At 36.9% G+C, this 20,363-nt stretch overlaps 2 protein-coding genes across 3 annotated transcripts; one reads left to right on the top strand and one right to left on the bottom strand.

Annotated features, from left to right (window-relative positions):
* On the top strand, positions 495-8,676 carry LOC109225562 (respiratory burst oxidase homolog protein E-like). The gene is made up of 14 exons (XM_019390269.1): positions 495-1,403; positions 1,798-1,957; positions 3,023-3,071; positions 3,853-3,966; positions 4,590-5,012; positions 5,092-5,475; positions 5,576-5,671; positions 5,892-6,007; positions 6,086-6,256; positions 6,339-6,492; positions 6,583-6,771; positions 6,904-7,032; positions 7,282-7,360; positions 8,020-8,676. Exons 1-14 carry the CDS (start codon positions 791-793, stop codon positions 8,127-8,129), a joined length of 2,787 nt encoding a protein of 928 aa, XP_019245814.1. The 5' UTR covers positions 495-790; the 3' UTR covers positions 8,130-8,676.
* Positions 8,807-12,663, bottom strand: LOC109225563. 2 transcript variants are annotated; one of them, XM_019390270.1, is made up of 3 exons: positions 12,406-12,663; positions 9,578-9,649; positions 8,807-9,174 (listed from the first exon to the last, which is right to left on the bottom strand). In XM_019390270.1, the coding sequence occupies exons 1-3, from the start codon at positions 12,567-12,569 to the stop codon at positions 9,039-9,041; spliced, it is 372 nt and encodes a 123-aa protein (XP_019245815.1). In that variant the 5' UTR covers positions 12,570-12,663; the 3' UTR covers positions 8,807-9,038. The 2 variants fall into 2 exon arrangements, with proteins under 2 accessions (XP_019245815.1, XP_019245816.1); XM_019390271.1 differs by lacking the exon at positions 9,578-9,649 and having other exon boundaries at positions 12,406-12,656.

Raw genomic sequence — 20,363 nt, 5'->3', positions numbered from 1 at the left:
TTTTACAGCCACACAAATGTCATGGTCCCACAAACTTTTTACCCCTTAAGCTTTAAGACTACAAGTTCCAAAAGTCTTCTTCTTTTTTCTTAAACTCCGTGCCGAGTCAAACTACCTCATCTAATATGAAACGGAGGGAGTATATTTTTTTTTCAAAAAAATGCCACATATATAGGAAAAATCCACGTGGCAGGCGAGTGCACCCACACTCATTGCCACATCAGCGTCCAGGGGGTAATGGATCCCAAAAGGCCAAGTTGACAGGGATAATTAAGACCACAAATAGTTTAAGACAGTAACTAATAATTTGTGCCAGGTTTAGAGGGTGGTATGGTATTTAGTGTAAAACACCAAATAAAATCTTAAATATACAAAGATTTCATTTACAAGTGTAGTAAATGAAACCAATATGTTGACACGTGGTTGCCTGGCTAGGCCATTGTGTTAAGCATATATAACACAATAGTTTACCAGTTACAATGTGATCACCCGGCTGCTGATATTCTTCAAAGAACTTTTCAAACAATTCCCACCTACTCTTTCTAATTCTCTCTCTATATATGGCACGAATGTGTATGAAAGAGCAAAACCAGAAAGCGTGAAATTCATGTTAGAGAGATCGGTTGAGATGCGTTTGTTTGAAGCACGTCATTTTAGCCCCCAACTTAGTAATTTTTTGAGACTACTGAAAGCAAAACCAGTAGTATATGCACTTAGCAGATAAAGCACTGAAAAGAACGCAGGGAGCTAAAGCTAAAAAAACCTTGTTTACTATTTACCGGAACCGAGAATGCAGCTGATGTCATTTTTGAGGTCATCTCCTAGCAGCTCAAAGCGATCCAGTTACAGCCGGAACTTTGAAATGCCAGAGGATTCTACGGCGGAAACGTCGGAGCATGTTGGTGGCGCAATGTTGCCCATTTTCCTCAACGATTTACAGAGAAACAACGACAAAGACATAGTTGAGGTGAGGCTAGAACTTGATGATAATTCCATTGTTTTGTGTAGCGTAACACCAGCTTCACCACACAATACCAATGTTGCTGCTGCGGAAGAAGAACATTCTCCCAGCGGAATTCCGTCGAACAGCACGTATGCATCTGCCATCGCTTCTAGTATTTGCCGGAAATTCCAGTGGCTGAGATCACCGGAAAGGGATGATCACCATCATTTTCATGGCAACCAGCTGATGACGAATTTGTCGCCGCGAGAGGAGATGAAATCGAAATTGCAGGTGGTGAGGAATAAAGCGAGTGCTCAGCGCGCGCTAGGAGGGCTAAGATTTATAAGCAAAAGCACGAGAGAATCGGACATTAATGAGCTTTGGGGAAAAGTTGAGACGCGCTTCGATGCTTTTGCCAAAGATGGTTTGCTCGCTAGAGAAGATTTCGGTGAATGCATTGGTACCTTCAAATACTTTTTTTTTTCTTCCTTTTTTGGAACTGGCCCATTTAATTTAAAATATCTCTGATAATGGAGGAATCCCGACCATCTTAAATTTGCCGTTTCAAGCAAATGCTCTCTTTTCCTTGGGTCTCAGCAAATCACCAATGCCACTGCCGGATTCACAATGCTAACAGTGGATTTTAGTTTGTTTTAAAAAAAATGACAAATTTTACATTTAAAAACAATTCTAACTTTAAATTTCATATTTTAACCTATATCACCATAAATTTTTAGGAATATTTTATTACATAGGGGACGTACATAGTAATTATATATAGGAATATGTAATTTATAAAAATGTATATTTATATAGAATTGAGACAAAATTACAGAATGGTGGTGTATGTGCAGGAATGGCGGATTCAAAAGAGTTTGCGGTGGGGATTTTTGATGCATTGGTGCGACGACGGAGACAAAAGACAGCAAAGATAAATAAAGCAGAGCTTCACGAATTTTGGTTGCAGATTTCGGACCAAAGCTTTGACGCTCGACTTCAGATTTTCTTTGACATGTGTGTGCGTCTCTCCCATCTTCTATACTTTTCGGTTTCCACTTGTCTTCTTCTTCCCCAGCTTTTACTTGTTTGTAAGCGTGCATTCGGCTTTGCCACACGAAAGCTTTATCGTCCTCTTCTGTCAAATAAATTAGATTACCCACGTGCATTGAATTCTCGCCTGTAATATAATCTGATTCTCACAATCTAATACGTCAATAATCCCATTTTTCCCAAATCATACGAGAGGTAACAGGTAAATCAGAAAATTTTATACGCCTAGAAAGTACACTTAATCAGATTCTACTGATAAATGCCTTGAAGGACCTCAATAGCATAAGGTAAACTACATGTGATATTGGAGAATACGCCAATAATATACTCCCTCAGTTGATTTTTACTTCTCTAGTTCTATAAATAAACTTTTGCTTTTACTTTTCACTTTTAGCATGTTATACCCTAATATTAATTACTTATTTTAAATTATTTTCCCAACTCCATTAAAAATATGCATTATTTAATATGGGTATCATGGTAAATTATGTACTTTATTTATTCTTAAGGGGGAGTGCAAAGTCCATAGTGAACAAGTAAAAATGAACTGAGGAAGTAGAAAAAAACTTTTACATTGGTAATGTAACATTATAAGACCTGATTGGGTAAATTTTTCTTTTAGCTACGGCCTCGTACCCTTATTTTGGTCAATTTCAACAAGTTGACAATCCCAATAATCAAGTCTAACAATAAATTCACTCTTACTCTTAGGGCTTGTTTAGTACCAAGGATAAGGGATAATTATTCTCGAACTTAAATTTGAGATGAGGTTTATCCCCTGTTTAATTGACATAAAATCACAGTATAACTAACCACCGAATTAGTTATTTCGAAATTGTAATGTTATTTTTATCCCTATGAAAGGGTGAGGTAAGAATTTAGGAATAATTAATTTTAGAATAACTTGTTTCCCAACCAAAGAATCCCTAGCGTAGACACTTCTTCGTGCAAACATTTATTGTTGTCTAATAATTTAACTGTTTCAACTCTCAATATTTTGAAGACCATGTTTTCGTGTTTTCATTGTAGGGCTGATAGCAATGGAGATGGGAGAATCACGAGAGAAGAAGTTCAAGAGGTAAGATTATCATTGGTTGAACTTTCTCAATCAAAACAAGAAAAAGGTGAACTGCGAACAGAAAAAACAAAAAGAGTGGTTACGTTTTGGTCAGACCATATATTACTTGTGTAATTTCCATCAGGAATAGGGGCCTCTTAAATTATTCGGAAAATACAAAATCCTATTTATGGGTTCGCTGCGTAATATTCCATCCGGTCCATTTTAGTTGATTTTTTTAATCTATGTTTTAGGTTCACAATATTTTATTTTTTCCGATATCAAAAATGAATTAACTTGTTTTTTTTTTCCAAAGTTGCCCTTGTGGAAACAACTTCTCTATCTCCACGAGATAGGTATAAAATATGTACACATTACCCTCCTCAAACCCCACTATGTGAGATTACACTAGATTGTTTGTTGTTGTTGTTGTTTCTAAAGTTGCCCTTGGAATAAAAAGCCTATTAATATTTCTTATATTTCCAATGAATAAATTAAGGTTAATATGGTCAATTTCATTATGAATTAATGCTAAAAGGTAGATTCCTTAATATGTGTGAAAACGATAAAAAATCAATTAAAGTGGACCGGAGGAAGTAGTATTTGTAAACCAATTCCGCAAATTTCATCCATGGATAAGGGTAACAAAAAGAATTCCACAATCAAGTAATTACCAGTAGTTATATATAGTAAGTTTAAGTAAAAAGCTCAAGATGAAGTAACTCACTGTTGAGCATGTACAAATTCTTACATTTTGAATTATCACTATTCACTAATCTTTTTCTTCTTGTTCCTTCACCAGCTGATAATGCTGAGTGCTTCAGTAAATAAGCTCTCCAGATTGATGGAATGTGCAGCAGAGTATGCTTCTTTAATAATGGAGGAATTAGACCCAGAAGGTCTCGGTTACATTGAGGTATATAACAAGAGAAAAAGAAAGTTCGTACCTACCTTCTATCTACTAACTTGCCCTCCTTATTTCCCAAGAGTATTTAAGCATAGGCATATTTAGGATTTTAAGTCATTTGCAAAGTGCTACTGCAAACACAATTTCTCCATATTTATTTGGGTCCTGTGTATATACATTCCAAATACTTTCAACTATATATAGTTTGAGACAAAGACAACTGTATTTTGCTACCAATAATAACGAAACAGAGACCTCATCTCGAAGCTTCTAGCTCTAAATCATAGGAAATCCAAGCATAACCTTGGATTTGCCTCCAAATAAAAGAAAATTATCTTCTTAAGTTTCTCCAACTTAATACCAAAGAAAGAACAGAAAGTAATTAACATTTTCTCCTTTTCTTCTCGAATCATTGCTTGAATTTATCACTACGAAACAGCCTACGTATAATGCAGCTTCAAGTTCAAACAACATCAGAATACTTCCACTATGAACTATCAAATCATCATTTTATCTAGGCATTAGAACATACAATTAAGCATCAGCACAACACAAATGTGTCTATCTAATTCATGTACCAACTGGGTTAGAATTGCTAGTGATAAGATCTCTTTATGTGCCTTTTCATTCAGTTATGGCAGTTGGAAACACTTCTTCTACAAAGGGACAACTACATGAGCTACAGTAGACCTTTAAGCACAACAACCCTTGAATGGAGTCAGAACCTAGGATTCAGCAAGACCAACATCATAGTAAAGAAAGCAAGTTGTGCCCTCAAATGCCTTGTCTTAGAAAACTGGCAGAGGGGCTGGATTTTGCTGCTATGGTTGTCGGCGATGACTGCACTTTTCACTTGGAAATTCTTGCAGTATAGGCAAATGGCAGCATTTCAAGTTATGGGTTACTGCTTGGCAACAGCTAAAGGAGCTGCAGAGACTCTCAAGTTTAACATGGCACTAATCCTTTTACCAGTTTGTCGAAACATATTAACTAGGTTACGGTCAACAAGAGCCAGGATACTTGTTCCATTTGATGACAACATCAATTTTCACAAGGTAAACACAGCATACCTGAGTTTCTTCTGAATTTGTCAGTAGTATCATATTCTTCTTAACTGTGTCATCAACTTGGCAGATTATTGCACATGCCATAGCTGTTGGCATAATACTTCATGCAGCCAACCATTTAGCGTGTGATTTTCCCCATCTGGTTAACTCATCGCCAGAAAAATTTGCACTCGTAGCTTCTGATTTTGACAAGTTAAAGCCAACTTACAGAAGCCTTTTGATTGGTGTTGAAGGCATAACTGGTATTTCTATGGTAACTTTGATGACTATAGCCTTCACACTGGCAACACGACGCTTCAGGAGGAGCACACTGAAGCTACCATCCCCCCTGAACCGATTAACGGGCTTCAACGCATTTTGGTATTCTCATCACCTTCTGGCATTGGTCTACGTATTGCTAATACTACATGGAACATTCCTGTTCTTTGTCCACAAATGGTATCAGAAAACGGTACGGATTATGAAGAGAATTAGTACAACTCGAACATTAAATTTAATTACATTTTTCCATTGATTATATGCCAACAATGTGTCGCTGATAACTATTGCAGACATGGATGTATATCTCCATTCCCTTAATCCTCTACATTGCAGAGAGGAGTTTAAGAATATGGCGCTCAGAAGACTATGCAGTTAAGATCTTGAAGGTAAGTTACTAATGAGGCCTTCACCTCTGGCGAACTAAAAGCAAGATACTGATACATATGGGTAAATATATGAAATTCATTAACTACTTGTATTCTTGGGAAAATACAAGCAACTAGCCCCAAAAGTTAAACTGTAAAACCACCTAAAAATATAGAGAGAGGAAGATCAAGAACAAAAATAGGAGGAAACAAATGAAGAATTGATTTTCGGACCTTACAGGTTTCTGTACTTCCAGGAGATCTCTTAAGCTTGATCATGTCAAAACCAGATGGCTTCAAATACAAGAGCGGCCAGTACATATTCCTGCAGTGCCCAACAATATCCTCATTTGAATGGTAGGTATGGCTGTTACACATTCAAGCTGACTTTGTTCCACCAACAGGCATTAAACGTACATCTCAACTTTTCTCCAGGCATCCATTTTCTATAACATCAGCACCAGGAGACGACTATCTCAGTGTTCACATCCGAATTGTAGGTGACTGGACAAAAGAACTTAAGAGGGTATTCACAGAGAATAGAAGTTCAGCATGTGTAGTTGGTCGAGCAAAGTTTGAAGAACATGAAAATGTTGATCAAAGAGGGTAACTTTACCTGTACTTCTGACCTGTCAAACCTACATCAAGATTTCCCTTCTAAGGTCCAAAAATTCTATGTATGACGCAGCTTACCTCGAATGCTAGTCGATGGACCCTATGGTGCCCCAGCACAAGACTATCAAAATTATGATGCCTTGCTTCTTGTAGGACTTGGTATTGGAGCTACACCTTTTATAAGTATCCTAAAGGATCTATTGAACAATACAAGACCACATCAAAACGTACTAAATCTTACTTCATCATTAAATTCAAAGCAATATGTTGAAATCTAGGCTCCAACTAAATATCTTTCTTCCATGCTGCTGTTTCAGGATTTGAATACTGAGACTAGCGCATCAGATGATAGCTGGACAAGTTTTGTCTCTTCAAGCACAACATCAAGTGTAAAAAAGAAATCACAAAGGATAAGAAGTGCACATTTTTACTGGGTAACCAGAGAACCTGGATCCTTTGAGTGGTTCAAAGGAGTGATGAATGAAGTTTCAGAGATGGATCACAAAGTAGTAGACACATACTTCTTGATAGATATCCTTAAACTGCCCACCCCTCTTCGCTCCTCCTAATTGGAATTCTATGTTGGTCTATTTTTGTTAATTGACTCAGTTATCTCCTGTATTCTGGTAATGGAACAGGGTCTGATAGAGATGCACAATTATCTAACGAGTGTTTATGAAGAGGGTGATGCCAGATCAACTCTCATCACCATGATCCAGGCACTTAATCACGCAAAACATGGCGTTGACGTCCTGTCTGGCACGAGGGTATGATCCATCACTACCCTCTCCACAGATTCTCAAAGAGAAATGTAAAAGAAAAAACAAATTGGCAAGTAAATGAAAAAGAAAATAAAAAGGTGTTTGGCTTAGCTCATTGACTTAATTCCAGCCAAAAAAGAAACGGTTTTACTACTATATAGCTGCCAAACCTTTATGAAAGGTCTTCAACAATAGAACAGAAGATAGTAAGACTGCAATTCAACAGTACTGACACCAAAACAAATTATATTGCAGGTGAGGACACATTTTGCAAGGCCCAAATGGATGGAAGTATTCAAGAGAATAGCTTTGAAACATCCCTATTCGACAGTAGGTAAAGAATTTCTACAATCTCAACAATGATAAGTTATTAAGCATGGGCAGTTCCAACAAATGATGCTTCCTACCTGATTTTGCTTGATCCCTTCTAGAGCTAATGGTCACAAGCCACAAAAACGAAACAACCTTGTTCCAATAAATATCATTACATAGTAGAGACAAATAATAATTAATATAAAAATTATATACAAGCATGGAGAAGAATCTAAAAATGCAGCAATATTTGCTATATCCAAAGAATAACATGGTCGTTGATTAGACAAAGATAGTGGACAGAACTCTACAATGATAACACATCATCAAGCGGTTTAATAGCATCCAATATTCAATGGGGACTCATATCTTAAGTTTCTTTAGAAAGGCATAGGTCAGCTGTTCTAGAAGTCATGGATAGTAACTTTTGTACTTCATGAAGTATTCAAACAGTTAAATCAACTAATAGCAGAAAGTATTTAGCTTCTTAAAGCATTTAAAAGGTGGAACATCCAACCAGGCACTTCCCAGTTAACATTGAATATTCAAAATGAAAAGTGAACAGAAATAGAACCACAGCCAAAAAACAAAAGAACAACTAAAAATTAAAAAGAAAAACTGCAAAATGAAACTGGAGATTAAAAATAATCAAAGTAGATTCACTAATAAAAAGATTTGCAGGAGTCTTCTACTGCGGGATGCCTGTCTTGGCAAAGGAGTTGAAGAAGCTATCACAAGAATTAACTTACAAGACATCCACGCGTTTCGAGTTCCACAAGGAGAACTTCTGATGTTAGAAATTTTCACTTATAAGCCAAGTGGTTTTTTCCCTTTTAATTTTGTAAGTATTTTGTGGTACATGTACATGTATACATCGATTCGGAGAAATGCAAATGCAAGTATCAAACAGGATACTATGCTGAAAGAGAGTTCTTTCACTAGAAGACTATAAATTTCATTAAAGTAACCATTTCACAGAAATGCATAAGAGCCATATTATTGTACCATCATGCACATCTCATGTGCTGCATGTCAAGAATGGTGTATCAAATTCTCAGAGCATTTGCAAAGATCAATAAGTTGCAATTGTTAGGACAGCCAAAGACAGTTACAGAAAGAGGGGCAAGAGCAATAATAAGGAAATAAGAAGAGGGACATCTGCTTCGTTCAGGCACAAAGTTACAAGGCATTCATAGTATCAAGGTTTCTGAGCAGCAATAGGATGTTTCTTTTGTTATTTGTACATAAAATTTGTGATTGCTAAAGGTAAGTTTGTTCTTGTGTATAGTCATTAGTAAAGCCTGCTGATGTATTTCTATCTATTTTTGTTTCTCTTTTTCATTCTGTCAAAAGATAAGTCCAATGACGTATCTGAAATTACACATGGAAGACCCTTATCAAAAAAATTACTAATAGAACAGAGCAATCAATCAGAAAAGCAAAAGGATTTTTTTTAAGAGATCGAATACAGCATCATAACTTTCTGAACTTCCATGAAGAACTCAAGTAATTTGTATTATCTTAGAAAGCCAATGTACTCTTCTTATATCAAATATTCCATGATACATTCAAACAAAATTTCTCTACAACACAGAGAAAATTAGTATCATCACACTTGGACATTTGTCATGCGTAATTGATAATAGAATCACAACCTACCTACCAAAAAAGAAAAATCATAAACTCTACATCTCAGAAAGTTATTCATCCTTCAATCTCCTGAGAAGTTTGGAAGCCCATCGCCGCACCCTACGCTTCAGTGTATAGCCAACAAATACTCCAGCAACAAAACAAATGGCACAGATTTTTGAGCAAGTCCACAATGATACCACTTGTCTGCAGAAAAAGATGGACAGAACTTTCCATATGAAAATCACAGCATTTTCATTACTATCTACATCTTTTGCAACAAGACACTAAATAAATTGATCACATGTACATGATTAATGCATTGGTCACATGGTGGAGGCTTGGATTTAGTAAGGGAAGATCACTTAAATGGAAACAGACCTTTTGATATTGCAAATAAAAGAGTTGCAAAGTTTGGTTAGCTGAAATGCAAAAATGATCATGAATAAGGTGTATGATATTAATAGCAAACTTGAATATGGACTTCCCATCTTGGAAGTATAGCGTTCAGGTACCCATTATATCTCTCCCCCGTTCACGCATATAATCAATCATATCAATTAACTACCTCAATCCTAAACTAGTTGGGGATAGCAATATGAATTTATACCTTTCTCTATTTGCGCCCGTTTCAGAGTGGATCTGATAATTGTTATGAGACACAACGTCTTGTTGACGAGTTCTGTAAGAAGACGGGAAAAGACTATGATAAAAAAAAAAATGAAAAATCATTGGGATTACATGAAAGGAGAATGGACACTTTTTAAGCAGTTGATGAGAGGGGAGACGGGGTTAGGATGGGATGCCACGAAAAATACGATTATGGCAGATGATGATTGGTGGGAGCGAAAAATTAAGGTACATCTCTCACATTATCATATGTGTAAAATTTTTTTGTCATTGTTAATTTTATCTGTTTGATTAAAGTAGTTTTTATTTTCTTTTTACAGGAGAATGCAAAATATAAGAAATTTAGGAACAAAGATCTTTCGCTCATATGGTTTCGCTACGATGCACTGTTTGCTGATGTTGTTGCCATAGGAGAAAGAGCACGTGCAGCAAATCAAGAACAATCATCGGGCATTGGACTTAATCTCGATGAAGAAGGGATAAATGTTATTGATGATTGTGACAAAGAACACTTCACTTATCTTAATGATGAAATGAGCGATGAAAGTGATGATCTACAGAATATAAATTCTGTTGTGTTTCCAGAGCCATCACTAAAAAGACAAAAATCAACTGATGGTGTTACTAGCAGTAGTCAAGTAAGAAAGAGTAAGAAAAAAACAGCTGCAACATTAATAAAAGAGGATATACACTCTCTCATAGAGTTTATGTCTAGCAAAAGCACAGCTACATCTCCTGCAGTTGATGAGACATCCATCGAGAAGTGTATTGGCACGTTGGGACAAATTCCTGATATTCTAGCTGGGAGTGAAATTTACAGTTTTACTATGAATATGTTCCGCAAGAAAAATAATCGACAGATATTTTTGGGGATGCCTACTGATGAAGCTCGCAAGTGTTGGTTGGAGTTTAACTACCAGTTATACCTTAACAAAAATGGATAATATATCGTTATGGTTGAGTCTTTATTATGGTTTTGTGTGTAAACTTTATTATGGTTTTATGTATTTAGATGTTGTGATTGTATGACTAAACTTTTATTAAATTAAAGATTTTGTTTGTTAAGCTTTTAACTAGCTTCAGTTGTAAAGCTTTTAGTTAGCGTAAATCTTATGTCAAATGTTTTAGTTAGTAGCTTATGTTAAATGATAAGCTTTTAACTAGGAATGCTTCAGTTGTAATGCTTATGTTAAATGCTTCAGTTAGTAGCTTATGTTAAATGCTTCAGTTACTAGCTTATGTTAAATGATAAGCTTATGAATTTGTAAAGCTTATGTTAATTCATGTTCTGGAAATGCTTCAGTTGTAAAGCTTATGTTGTAAACTAGCTTTTAACTAGCTTCACTCCTCCAGTTCTTTTTAAATTCCACAACTAATCATTGGAATGCATTTGTAAAGCTAACGGTTAACTCCTCTTTACTTATGTTTTTATTTTCAGTTAAATGGAGAGTTCAAACTCTAGTGACATAATAGATCCTTATCCAAGTTATTCGTCAGACGATGAAGATGAAGAAGAACTGGAGGAAATACAGAGGGAGCAAGATGAGAAGGAATGGACTGCTTTATGTCAAATAGCAGGTAAATTGATATTGATGTATTACAAAAAATACCTATGCAAGGAACCTTGCCGTACATCTAGTCGCTCTGGAAATGCATTTATTCAAGAGATATTAAGAGGAAACGAGACTCGTTGTTATGAAAATTTTCGATTGAGAAGTCGGTGTTGTTGATCTATCGAATGACTTAACTGAAAATTATGGGCTTAAACCCACACGTGGAATGTCTATACACGAGATGTTAGGCATGTTCTTGATGACTTGTGCACATGGAGCTGGAAATCGATTGATACAGGAAATCTTTCAACATTCGGGAGAAACAATTCATAGACACTTTCATAGTGTTTTAAAGGCGATTTGTGAGCTTGCAAGANGTCATTGAAAAAAATAAGGAAACGGGTAAATTAAAATTAAATTAAAATATAAATTATTTTTTGAAAAACGTCATTAACATACTATTGAAAAACAAATACTCTTGACAAACAAATAAAAAAAACTATCTTAAGTAATTATTTAAATTAAAATATAAATTATTTTTTGTTTGCATTACTTATGAATCAAGTATATTGTAGTAATCAGCTCCTTTTATAATGTTAACAGCTTTAAGGATATTTCTGTCTTTTTAACAGAAAAAAGTTCTTACAAGCACTTGTTTACCAAACACTTCAACAACTTTTTTTAAGCTTCAGCACTTTTATCCAAACAGGTAACTGCTTATTTATAAAACAAGTTTCAGCACTTAAAAGCTGCTGCTTAAAAGCTACTTTTTTCCGGCTAATCCAAACGGGCTCTAGTTCTACTTTCTTCGTTTATCAAGAGCACAAAGAAATCTTTAATTTCTTAAAACAGTATTAATCAGATTGGTAAAGAGATTATGAGAAATGATAATAGCGAAAAAACCATTTTTCTCCGAAGTGATTTGGAACGAAGTGGGCTTCTGGTCCCCTTACAAAAAGTCGATGTTTCGTATATAGAACTCATTCAGTTACAGGATAGCTAAAATCTCCTCCGTAACAGTACTTTTATGAAGTTTCTAAAAAAAATTATCTTAAGAAAATTAAAGAACCCACGTCCCAGTTGAGACCAAAATAACATGCTCTGTTACTCTGAACCCCTCCATTATCATTGGGACGGAGGGGTATTGTTAAAAAATTTCAACTATAATATATATTTCGAGTTGAAGGCACACAAGAAATTTGAAAAAAAATAATAAGAAGTAAACAAGAAACAGAGGAAATTGAGGGAGAAATACCTAGGAGGCCGAGCAAGCAAGAGCTGAGACTGGTCAGCTGCCGAAACGGAACCAGCCCCAGATGATTTTGAGCTCGACTTTTCAAGAACAGCAGAAATTGAGCTTAAGTTGCTATCTCCATCATGTGACAACGATCTGCGAAAAACACCCTTCAACCCCTCCATAAATAGAGAAATTGGGTTTGTATAAATGTTGACCAATTTGGTATTCCCTTTCGACTCTTTCTAGGGTTTTAGGACTTTGGAGCTCTGGTTTAAAAATAGAATTGGGACTCGCCCCGGGGCGGAGCACTCCTAAAACTTACGTCTCGGCTATCGGGGCTTACGCCCCGGACACGCCCATCGCCCCAGCGTACTGGGCTCGCCTAATAGAACTTTATGCAATTATATGTAATTAACCTTGTAAATCCTCAAATTTTCTTAATAAATCGTTGACTATTCAGAATTACTTTTTTCCTAATTGTAAATTATTAAGTTGAGAGTATTTACGTCATAATTAAAATAAAAATTATTGCACGTTAACCGCTAAGACTGCTATAAAAGTAAATTTTAAATAAATCTTTCATTTAAAAGTATTTATTTATTTACTTTTGTTATGTCTTTATCGTACTAGTACATAATTTTTTATAATTATTTCCTAAATATTATTGTTTTGACGTTTACGAGATACAATACTTATTAATTTAATAGCTCAGTATTAGCTAGTAACTATTTACAAACAATTAGTTATCATGGTATCGTATGGTGAATTATGTGTCACTTTATTAACTTGTTGAAACTTACAAATGAATAATGCTTGAGAATCATATTTAAATTGTGAATTATATTTTTATATAAATTCTCTTTCAAATAGAAAGCATATTAAATAAAAGGAGTATTTTAAAAAAAATATCAAATTATAATATTGAATTCTTTCAAGATTCGGTACTCCTTAAGAGATACATATAAGATTTCGTATCGAATATGTTACTTTTGATGTTTGAGTTGTAACGACGTTACAGCTAATTTGCATATTATGATATATGTCATACTTTTCGTATTATTTGTAGTTGAATTATAATATATAAATATTTTAAATAGATTATTTGTTATATTTTTGTGATTTTAATGTAATTTTTATAATTATTTTTTATTTTATACTATCTTATAATTCTTGAAATTAGTAAAATGTGAAGATCCGTGGGACTTACGCCCCATGTCTCAGGGCTTACGCCTCGCCTCGTCAGAGGTAAAACGCCTCGCCTCACGCCCCCGCCTTTTAAAACATTGCTTTGGAGTGTTTTTCACGACATCTTGCTCTCCTATTTTTGTGCTTAAGGTTTAAGAATTAAGAGGGTGTTTGGGTGTGTTTGAAAACCAGTCAAATTAACTTTACTAAAAAAGATCAATATTTCGAACCGACGGGAGGAGTAATATTTTAGAAATTTTGGCCTGAAGGTTGATACCTTATTTATTTTAAATAAGTATACTTTTAAAAAATTATATTTCATAGCTACGTTTTGATTTATATAGCTAAATATCTATTTATGATCACCTCTTGAATACCCTTAAGCCATAAAATACGTTTTGTCTTATTTTTCTCTCTCATTCTTTCAGATTTTTCTTCAACCTTTCTCTCTTAACGCCAGTCTTTCTCCTGAATGCAACCATGATTCTCCATTGATTCATCTCTATTGTCGAACGAAATTTTCATTATTAGTGGCCTGGGGCTCTGAATCAATGTCGAAATCAAGCCCTAAAGAGAAAAATGGAGGTTCGAAATCTGCTATTGAAAGGTAAGTTGGGGATGACAATGAAAATTTAGCAGATTGTGCAATGGACTTTGGTAAAGGGACCACCGGGGCAAAGCCGGTCATCGTATCAAGGTTAATCATAAGAAGATTGAGGTCGTTCAAAATTGGCCTAGACCCACTTTAGCTACACAGATTTGGAGTTTCTTGGGTTTGGCGGGCTCCTATCGCACTTTGTGAAGGGATTTTCATCTATTGCAGCCTTATTTACCAAGTTGATTTAGAAGGGTGCTCTTTTCAGATGGTCTGATTAGTGTGAGGAGAGCTTTCAAAAGCTCAATACTGCTTTGACTACAACTCCACTGTTGGTATTGTCTATAGGTTTAGGGCCTTATATTGCGTATTGTGATGCTTCGTGTATTTGACTTGGCGCAATATTGATCCAAGATGGTAGGGTGATTTCCTACGCGTCTTGTTAGTTGATGATTGATGAGAAGAACTATCCCGTGCATGATTTGGAGTTGGCAGCTATTGTGCACGCGCTCAAGATTTGGAGGTACTATTGATGGTCGTGGTGTTAACCTTCATATTGCGTTATGGCGCAGGTATTTTTGAAAGGAATTTTTAGGGTAAATTGGGGGTGACAATGGAGGTTCGAAATCTGCTATCGACGAGACGACATTAGGGTTATTCTTGAATAAAGACGGCGGAGTTTGGGGGCTGAGCAACTTAAAGAGTCTGTTACCTTTTTTTTTCATTGTATTTCAATATTTTTCGTTGTATTCTATGTATTTTATTGTATTCATTATCTTTTTTTTCATTGTATTTCAATGTATCTCACTGTATTCCATGTATTTCATTGTATTCACTGTCTCGCTATATTCCATGAATGTATTCATATATTTTTTTTAATTAATATAATTTATGTATTCAGATGTATTTATGTATTCAGATTTATAATTGAGTTTGTTGAGTTATATTAGGAGTCTATTTGTGTTAATTGATTCACTTTCCGTTTAAAAATAGCTGATAGACCACGATTTACGCTATTTATGTTACTGTATTCACAAATACATATCGTGAATACAGTCGAATACAATAATTGCCTAGCTGTACTCCCCTGTTTCACGTCGAGTTTTGCTACTGTATTTATGAATACAGTAGCTTAAATACATCGAATACACTCTAGCAAAACTAAAAACATAGCTATAGGAAGTAATATAGTAAATGGTAGGTACAGCTAGCTAATAACCACTAAACAATAGTGGTTTGTAAAAATTTCTCAATATTTTACTGTCGGCTGAATCAAATGTTGAGTTAAAGAGTGATTTCTTTTCTTTTTTTTAACTTTTACTTCAAAAGAAATTATTATACCTCTAAAATATGAGTAATATTTAGAAATGAAATCACTTATATTGACTTATTAGAGAGAACATCTTCGATGATTACATAACAAAAGAAATGTCTTCATTTATAAAAGATATCTTATGAACTTTTAACTTTAGAAAAATATCAAAATAAAAGTTTATTGTTATGCAATAAAAGTAATTCAGTAAAACATAAATAAGAAGCGGAGATAGAAAGAAGGAAGAACTTTTCTTCTTCAATTGTGTACTTTTACCCATCTGTTACAAAGCCTTTATATATGCATGAAAAGTGAAGAATCACTATTGTAAAATAATGAGAGGAATGGCTACTACAGAGTAAATAATGGGGCTCAGCATGGGCATCCATAACTATTATTTTCAACACTCCCCCTAGGATGTCCATGTTAAAAATAAAATTTCAAGTGAAAGGAAAAGAGCACGTATCTGTTGTTATACGCATTGTGTGCTGCCTCACTAAAAACCTTACTAGGAAAATCCTGTGGGACAAAACCTTGGTTAGGAAAAAAAGAGTGCAGCGCGTAGTTACTCCCCTGATAAAAACATCATTTAATGTCTCGAAGACGACGCATCCCAATCTTGTAAATTGAAAGGTTTGATAAGGTTCGACACGAGTTTTGGAAGTTGAAAGATTCAAAGTTCATTAAGTTCGATTTGAGGTGCGATTCGTGATTTTGATGTTGTTATGCGTGATTTGAGGCCTCGAGTAAGTCTGTGTTATTTGTTTGTATGTTCGAACGGGGTCCTGAGGGGTTCGGGTGAGTTTCAGATAGGTTTCGGTTGTGTTGCGCTCGTTTTTTATGTTTCGACGTCATTTTTTCAAGCATAAATGGCACCACATTAAGCAAATGAGCTCCAATTTCTGTTTGATTGAATCATTAGATCTGTATCGTAATTTTAAAACCATAGCAACTGGAATCATCAAGTTTTGACTTCGTATGAGGAATTTATGGTCATTTTACTAAGAATTGGGTCGCATGATTTTTTTCAGATTAATTATGAACTTGCCACTGAATTCGTATTTAAAATCTGCACTGTTTCCAAATATTGAAACCAACATATCTCCTTCATTGTAAGGTCAAATGGAGTGACTCAAAAGCCTAACTTGACTGGAATTCTACAAAGAATCCATTGGAGGGATGAAAAGCAAGTTTCGAGATCTTTTGGCACAAAAAACGAGGCAAAACAATAGGTAGAAACATATAATATCGAGGGTTTGTTCATATTTTGAGTTGGGAAGCTCGGATTTGGGTGATTTTGGAGGCGATTTTCACCATATGGATTGGGGTAAGTGTTCTACACTCGGTTTTGGTTATATTTCATGAATCCATCTTCATTTTTGGCATTTGACTGAGAATTTCAAAGTGAAATTTGGAGGTTTTTATCTAAAATTCACAGTCGGATTCAAGTGAAACTAGTATGGTGGGACTCGTAATTGAATGCGTTGTCGGATTTTATGACTTATGTCAGGTTCCGAGGTACGGGCCCGGGTTTAACTTTTTGGTTGACTTTGGACTTTTGATTAAAGATTCTACCTTTATCGATTGAGTTTGTTTCCTTAGGCATTATTTGATGTTCTGAGTTGCTTTTGGCTAGTTTTGAGCCGTTCGGAGGTCGATACGCGCGGGATTGAGTTTCTAGAGTATTGTTTGGCTTGCTCGATATTGGATTTGGCTTGTTCGAGGTAAGTAACACTTCTAAACTTGGTGCTGAGGGTATGAACCCCCGAATCTACATGATATGTGTTTGGTGTTGAGGTGACGCACATGCTAGGTGACGGGCGTGTGGGCGTGCACCGGGTGAATTATGACTCGATTGATTATGTGGTACTATGTAGTTATCTATCTTGTTTCTATCTATGAAATTCTTACGTGCCGGAATAATTAAAATGTGATCCTTGTTAGAGCCCATGCTTAGGCTATATGCTTATCCTGTTGGGATCCACGGAGGTCATTTCTGCTGTTGAGTTATTTGCTTAAATTGCAATTATGTATTCAGTCGCATTCATCATTTGCATATCATATCTCAGTCTCTGTTACCATTTGTCTCACATCATATTATCATTGTTTGGCTGATTGGCATGAGTTTGTGAGGCCGAGAGACTGGAGAGGATTACTTAGCCTACAAAAATTTTTGGCATACTTAAAAAAGATACGGACTTCAATGGAATTCCATGTGCGTCGACACCTTAAAAAACTAAAGGCCTACCTGTCTTCGCCCCCACTGCTCGCTAAGGCAGAACTCGGAGAGCGTCTTCTTGTCTACCTGGCCGTGTCGGATGTCGCAGTAAGTGCAGTCCTGGTACGAGAAGATAAAGGTACGCAGTCTCTAATCTACTACATTAGCAAAACTTTGGTCGACGCTGAAACGAGGTACCCCCACCTCAAGAAGCTAGCCCTAGCCTTGGTCGTAGCTTCACAGAAGCTTAGACCCTATTTCCAGTGCCACCCCATCTCGGTGGTTACGACTTTTCCTCTAAGCAGTACCCTACACAAACCCCAACTATCGGGCAGATTGGCCAAGTGGGCCATAGAGCTAAGCAAGCACGATATAACCTATCAGCCACGAACGGCGATAAAGTCGCAAGTACTTGCCAACTTCGTCGCCGACTTTAGTGTAAAGATAATGCCCGAAGTCGAAAGGGAAACCGCCAGTAGCTCCACCAAAATGCATGACCAATGGGTTCTGTACACCGATGGAGCTTCTAACGCGTCAGGATCTGGATTGGGACTCGTGCTCGAGGTCCCAACAGGCGAAATAGTTCGCCAGTCCATACGGTGCCCTGATATGACTAACAATGAGGCCGAGTATGAGGCCATGATTGCAGGGTTAAAATTGGCACTCAAGTACAGAGCACGACGAGTAGTCCTACGATGCGACTCGCAAATCATCGTCAACCAAGTCACAAGGACTTTCCAAATCAAAGAACAACGGCTACAGAAATACCAGGCTAAAATTTGCAAATTGTTACCCAAGTTCGACGAATGCCAGCTCTATCAAATACCCCGAGCGCAGAACATCGAAACGGACGGCCTCGCCAAGCTGGCAGCGGCCACCAAAAGCAGAACCGAAGAAGGGAACATGGTCACCCTCCTCCATTCACCGATCGATTAAATCAAGGTACGAACTATAAACTTGACTTGGGACTGGCGCAATCGTATTATCTCATATTTGCAGGACGGGGTGCTCCCACCTGATAAAAACGAAGCCAAGAAGCTTCAAATGCAGGCGGCCAGGTACAACGTCATCAATAACGACTTGTACAAAAGAACGTGTGGTGGCCCCCTAGCAAAGTGCTTAGTACCAAATCAAATACGGCGTGTCCTCGAAGAAGTACACGAAGGTCACTGCGGAGCTCATACCAGCAATCGATCTCTCGTCAGATGCCTCATACGAGCGGGCTACTACTGGCCCACGATGAAAAAAGAGGCCATCGGCTTCGTAAAAAAATGCAAGAAATGCCAAAAGTATGCCCCTATGATTCACCAAGCGGGCGAGCACCTCCACTCAGTTACCTCGCCCTGGCCTTCCATCAAATGGAGAATGGACATCATTAGAACCCTCCCAGCGGGACGGGGTAATGTACGATTTCTTTTAGTTTTAACTGACTATTTTTCCAAGTAGGTATAAGTAGGTGAATTCACCCAAATACGTGAGTAAGAAGTGATCATATTCATATGGAGGAACATCATATGCCGCTTCGGCATCCCAAAAGAAATCAGTTGTGACAACGGGCCCCAGTTCACTAGGAAAAAGATTGCTGAGTTCTTTGAAAACTGGCACATCAAAAGAATACTCTCCACGCCATATCACCCCGCGGAAAATGATCAGGCGGAGTCCTCCAACAAATCAATATTGAACACATGAAAAAGAAGCTCGAGAACGCTAAGGGACTATGGCTGGAATTGCTACCGGAAGTGCTATGGGCATACAGCACAACGCCGAAAACAAGCACAGGGGAATTACCATATTCGCTAGTCTATGGGACTGATGCAGTAATACCGTTCGAGGTCGGAGAACCAAGTCTGAGATATTCATACGAGAACGGGCTGATTAACGATGAAAGCAGGAGGCAAGACCTCGACGAGGCCGAAGAACAAAGAGATATGGCTTACATAAGTATGATCGCCCTAAAACAACAAGCAGAGTGATATTACAACAAAAAAGCCAAGTTCAGACAACTCAAAGTAGGGGACTACGTACTCAAAGCCAAAACACAGGCGGGCAAGGACCCGTAAGATTACGGCAGCAGCAGCAAGCAAAGGGTCATTCCAACTAGAAACAATGGAGGGGAAGTTATTGCCAAAAAACTGGAACGTCGCCCACCTCAAGTACTTCAACTTCTAAGAAAAGATGTTCCCCAGGCCGTGCTCTTTTTCCCTCACCTGAGTTTTGTCCCAATAGGGTTTTCTCAGGGAGGTTTTTAACGAGGCGACAAGGAGGACATCTCGAAGTTTAAGGTTCAAGCAGGATAGATTGCAAGTTGGCAAGTTCATTGTCCGACCCCTCGAATACTTCTCCAGGCCGAACAATAAAAGGACTAGATAGAGTGGGACTGGAATACCAGCCCGAAAAACATGTAAACTTTGATATATATATGAAAGCAAAGCATACAAACACATGATGTTCGAATCAAGTTTTTGCTCTGCGCAACATTCGACCTCGTTCGAATCAACTAAGTCAACATTCAACCTCGCTTGAATCGACTCACATCCGACCTTATTCGAATCAACTGAGTCAACATTCGACCTCGCTCGAATCGACTCACATTCGACCTTGTTCGAATCAATTGAGTCAACATTCGACCTCACTCCAATTGACTCATATTCGGCCTCGTTCGAATT

The sequence above is a fragment of the Nicotiana attenuata genome, chromosome 5, assembly GCF_001879085.1.
Source record: "Nicotiana attenuata strain UT chromosome 5, NIATTr2, whole genome shotgun sequence".
NCBI lineage: Eukaryota > Viridiplantae > Streptophyta > Magnoliopsida > Solanales > Solanaceae > Nicotiana > Nicotiana attenuata.
Note: the sequence above shows the minus strand (reverse complement) of the source record. Positions and strands in the feature narration are given on the sequence as shown.

Excerpts from the sequence above, each read along its gene's own strand:
- LOC109225562 (XM_019390269.1), top strand. The coding sequence starts at position 791 with ATGCAGCTGATGTCATTTTTGAGGTCATCTCCTAGCAGCTCAAAGCGA. Across the intron at positions 3,967-4,589 it reads AAGGTCTCGGTTACATTGAG|TTATGGCAGTTGGAAACACT; the intron begins GTATATAACAAG and ends CTTTTCATTCAG. Across the intron at positions 7,033-7,281 it reads ACGTCCTGTCTGGCACGAGG|GTGAGGACACATTTTGCAAG; the intron begins GTATGATCCATC and ends ATTATATTGCAG.
- LOC109225563 (XM_019390270.1), bottom strand. The coding sequence starts at position 12,569 with ATGGAGGGGTTGAAGGGTGTTTTTCGCAGATCGTTGTCACATGATGGA. Across the intron at positions 9,650-12,405 it reads TTGCTTGCTCGGCCTCCTAG|AACTCGTCAACAAGACGTTG; the intron begins GTATTTCTCCCT and ends GTCTTCTTACAG. Across the intron at positions 9,175-9,577 it reads ACGGGCGCAAATAGAGAAAG|ACAAGTGGTATCATTGTGGA; the intron begins GTATAAATTCAT and ends CTTTTTCTGCAG.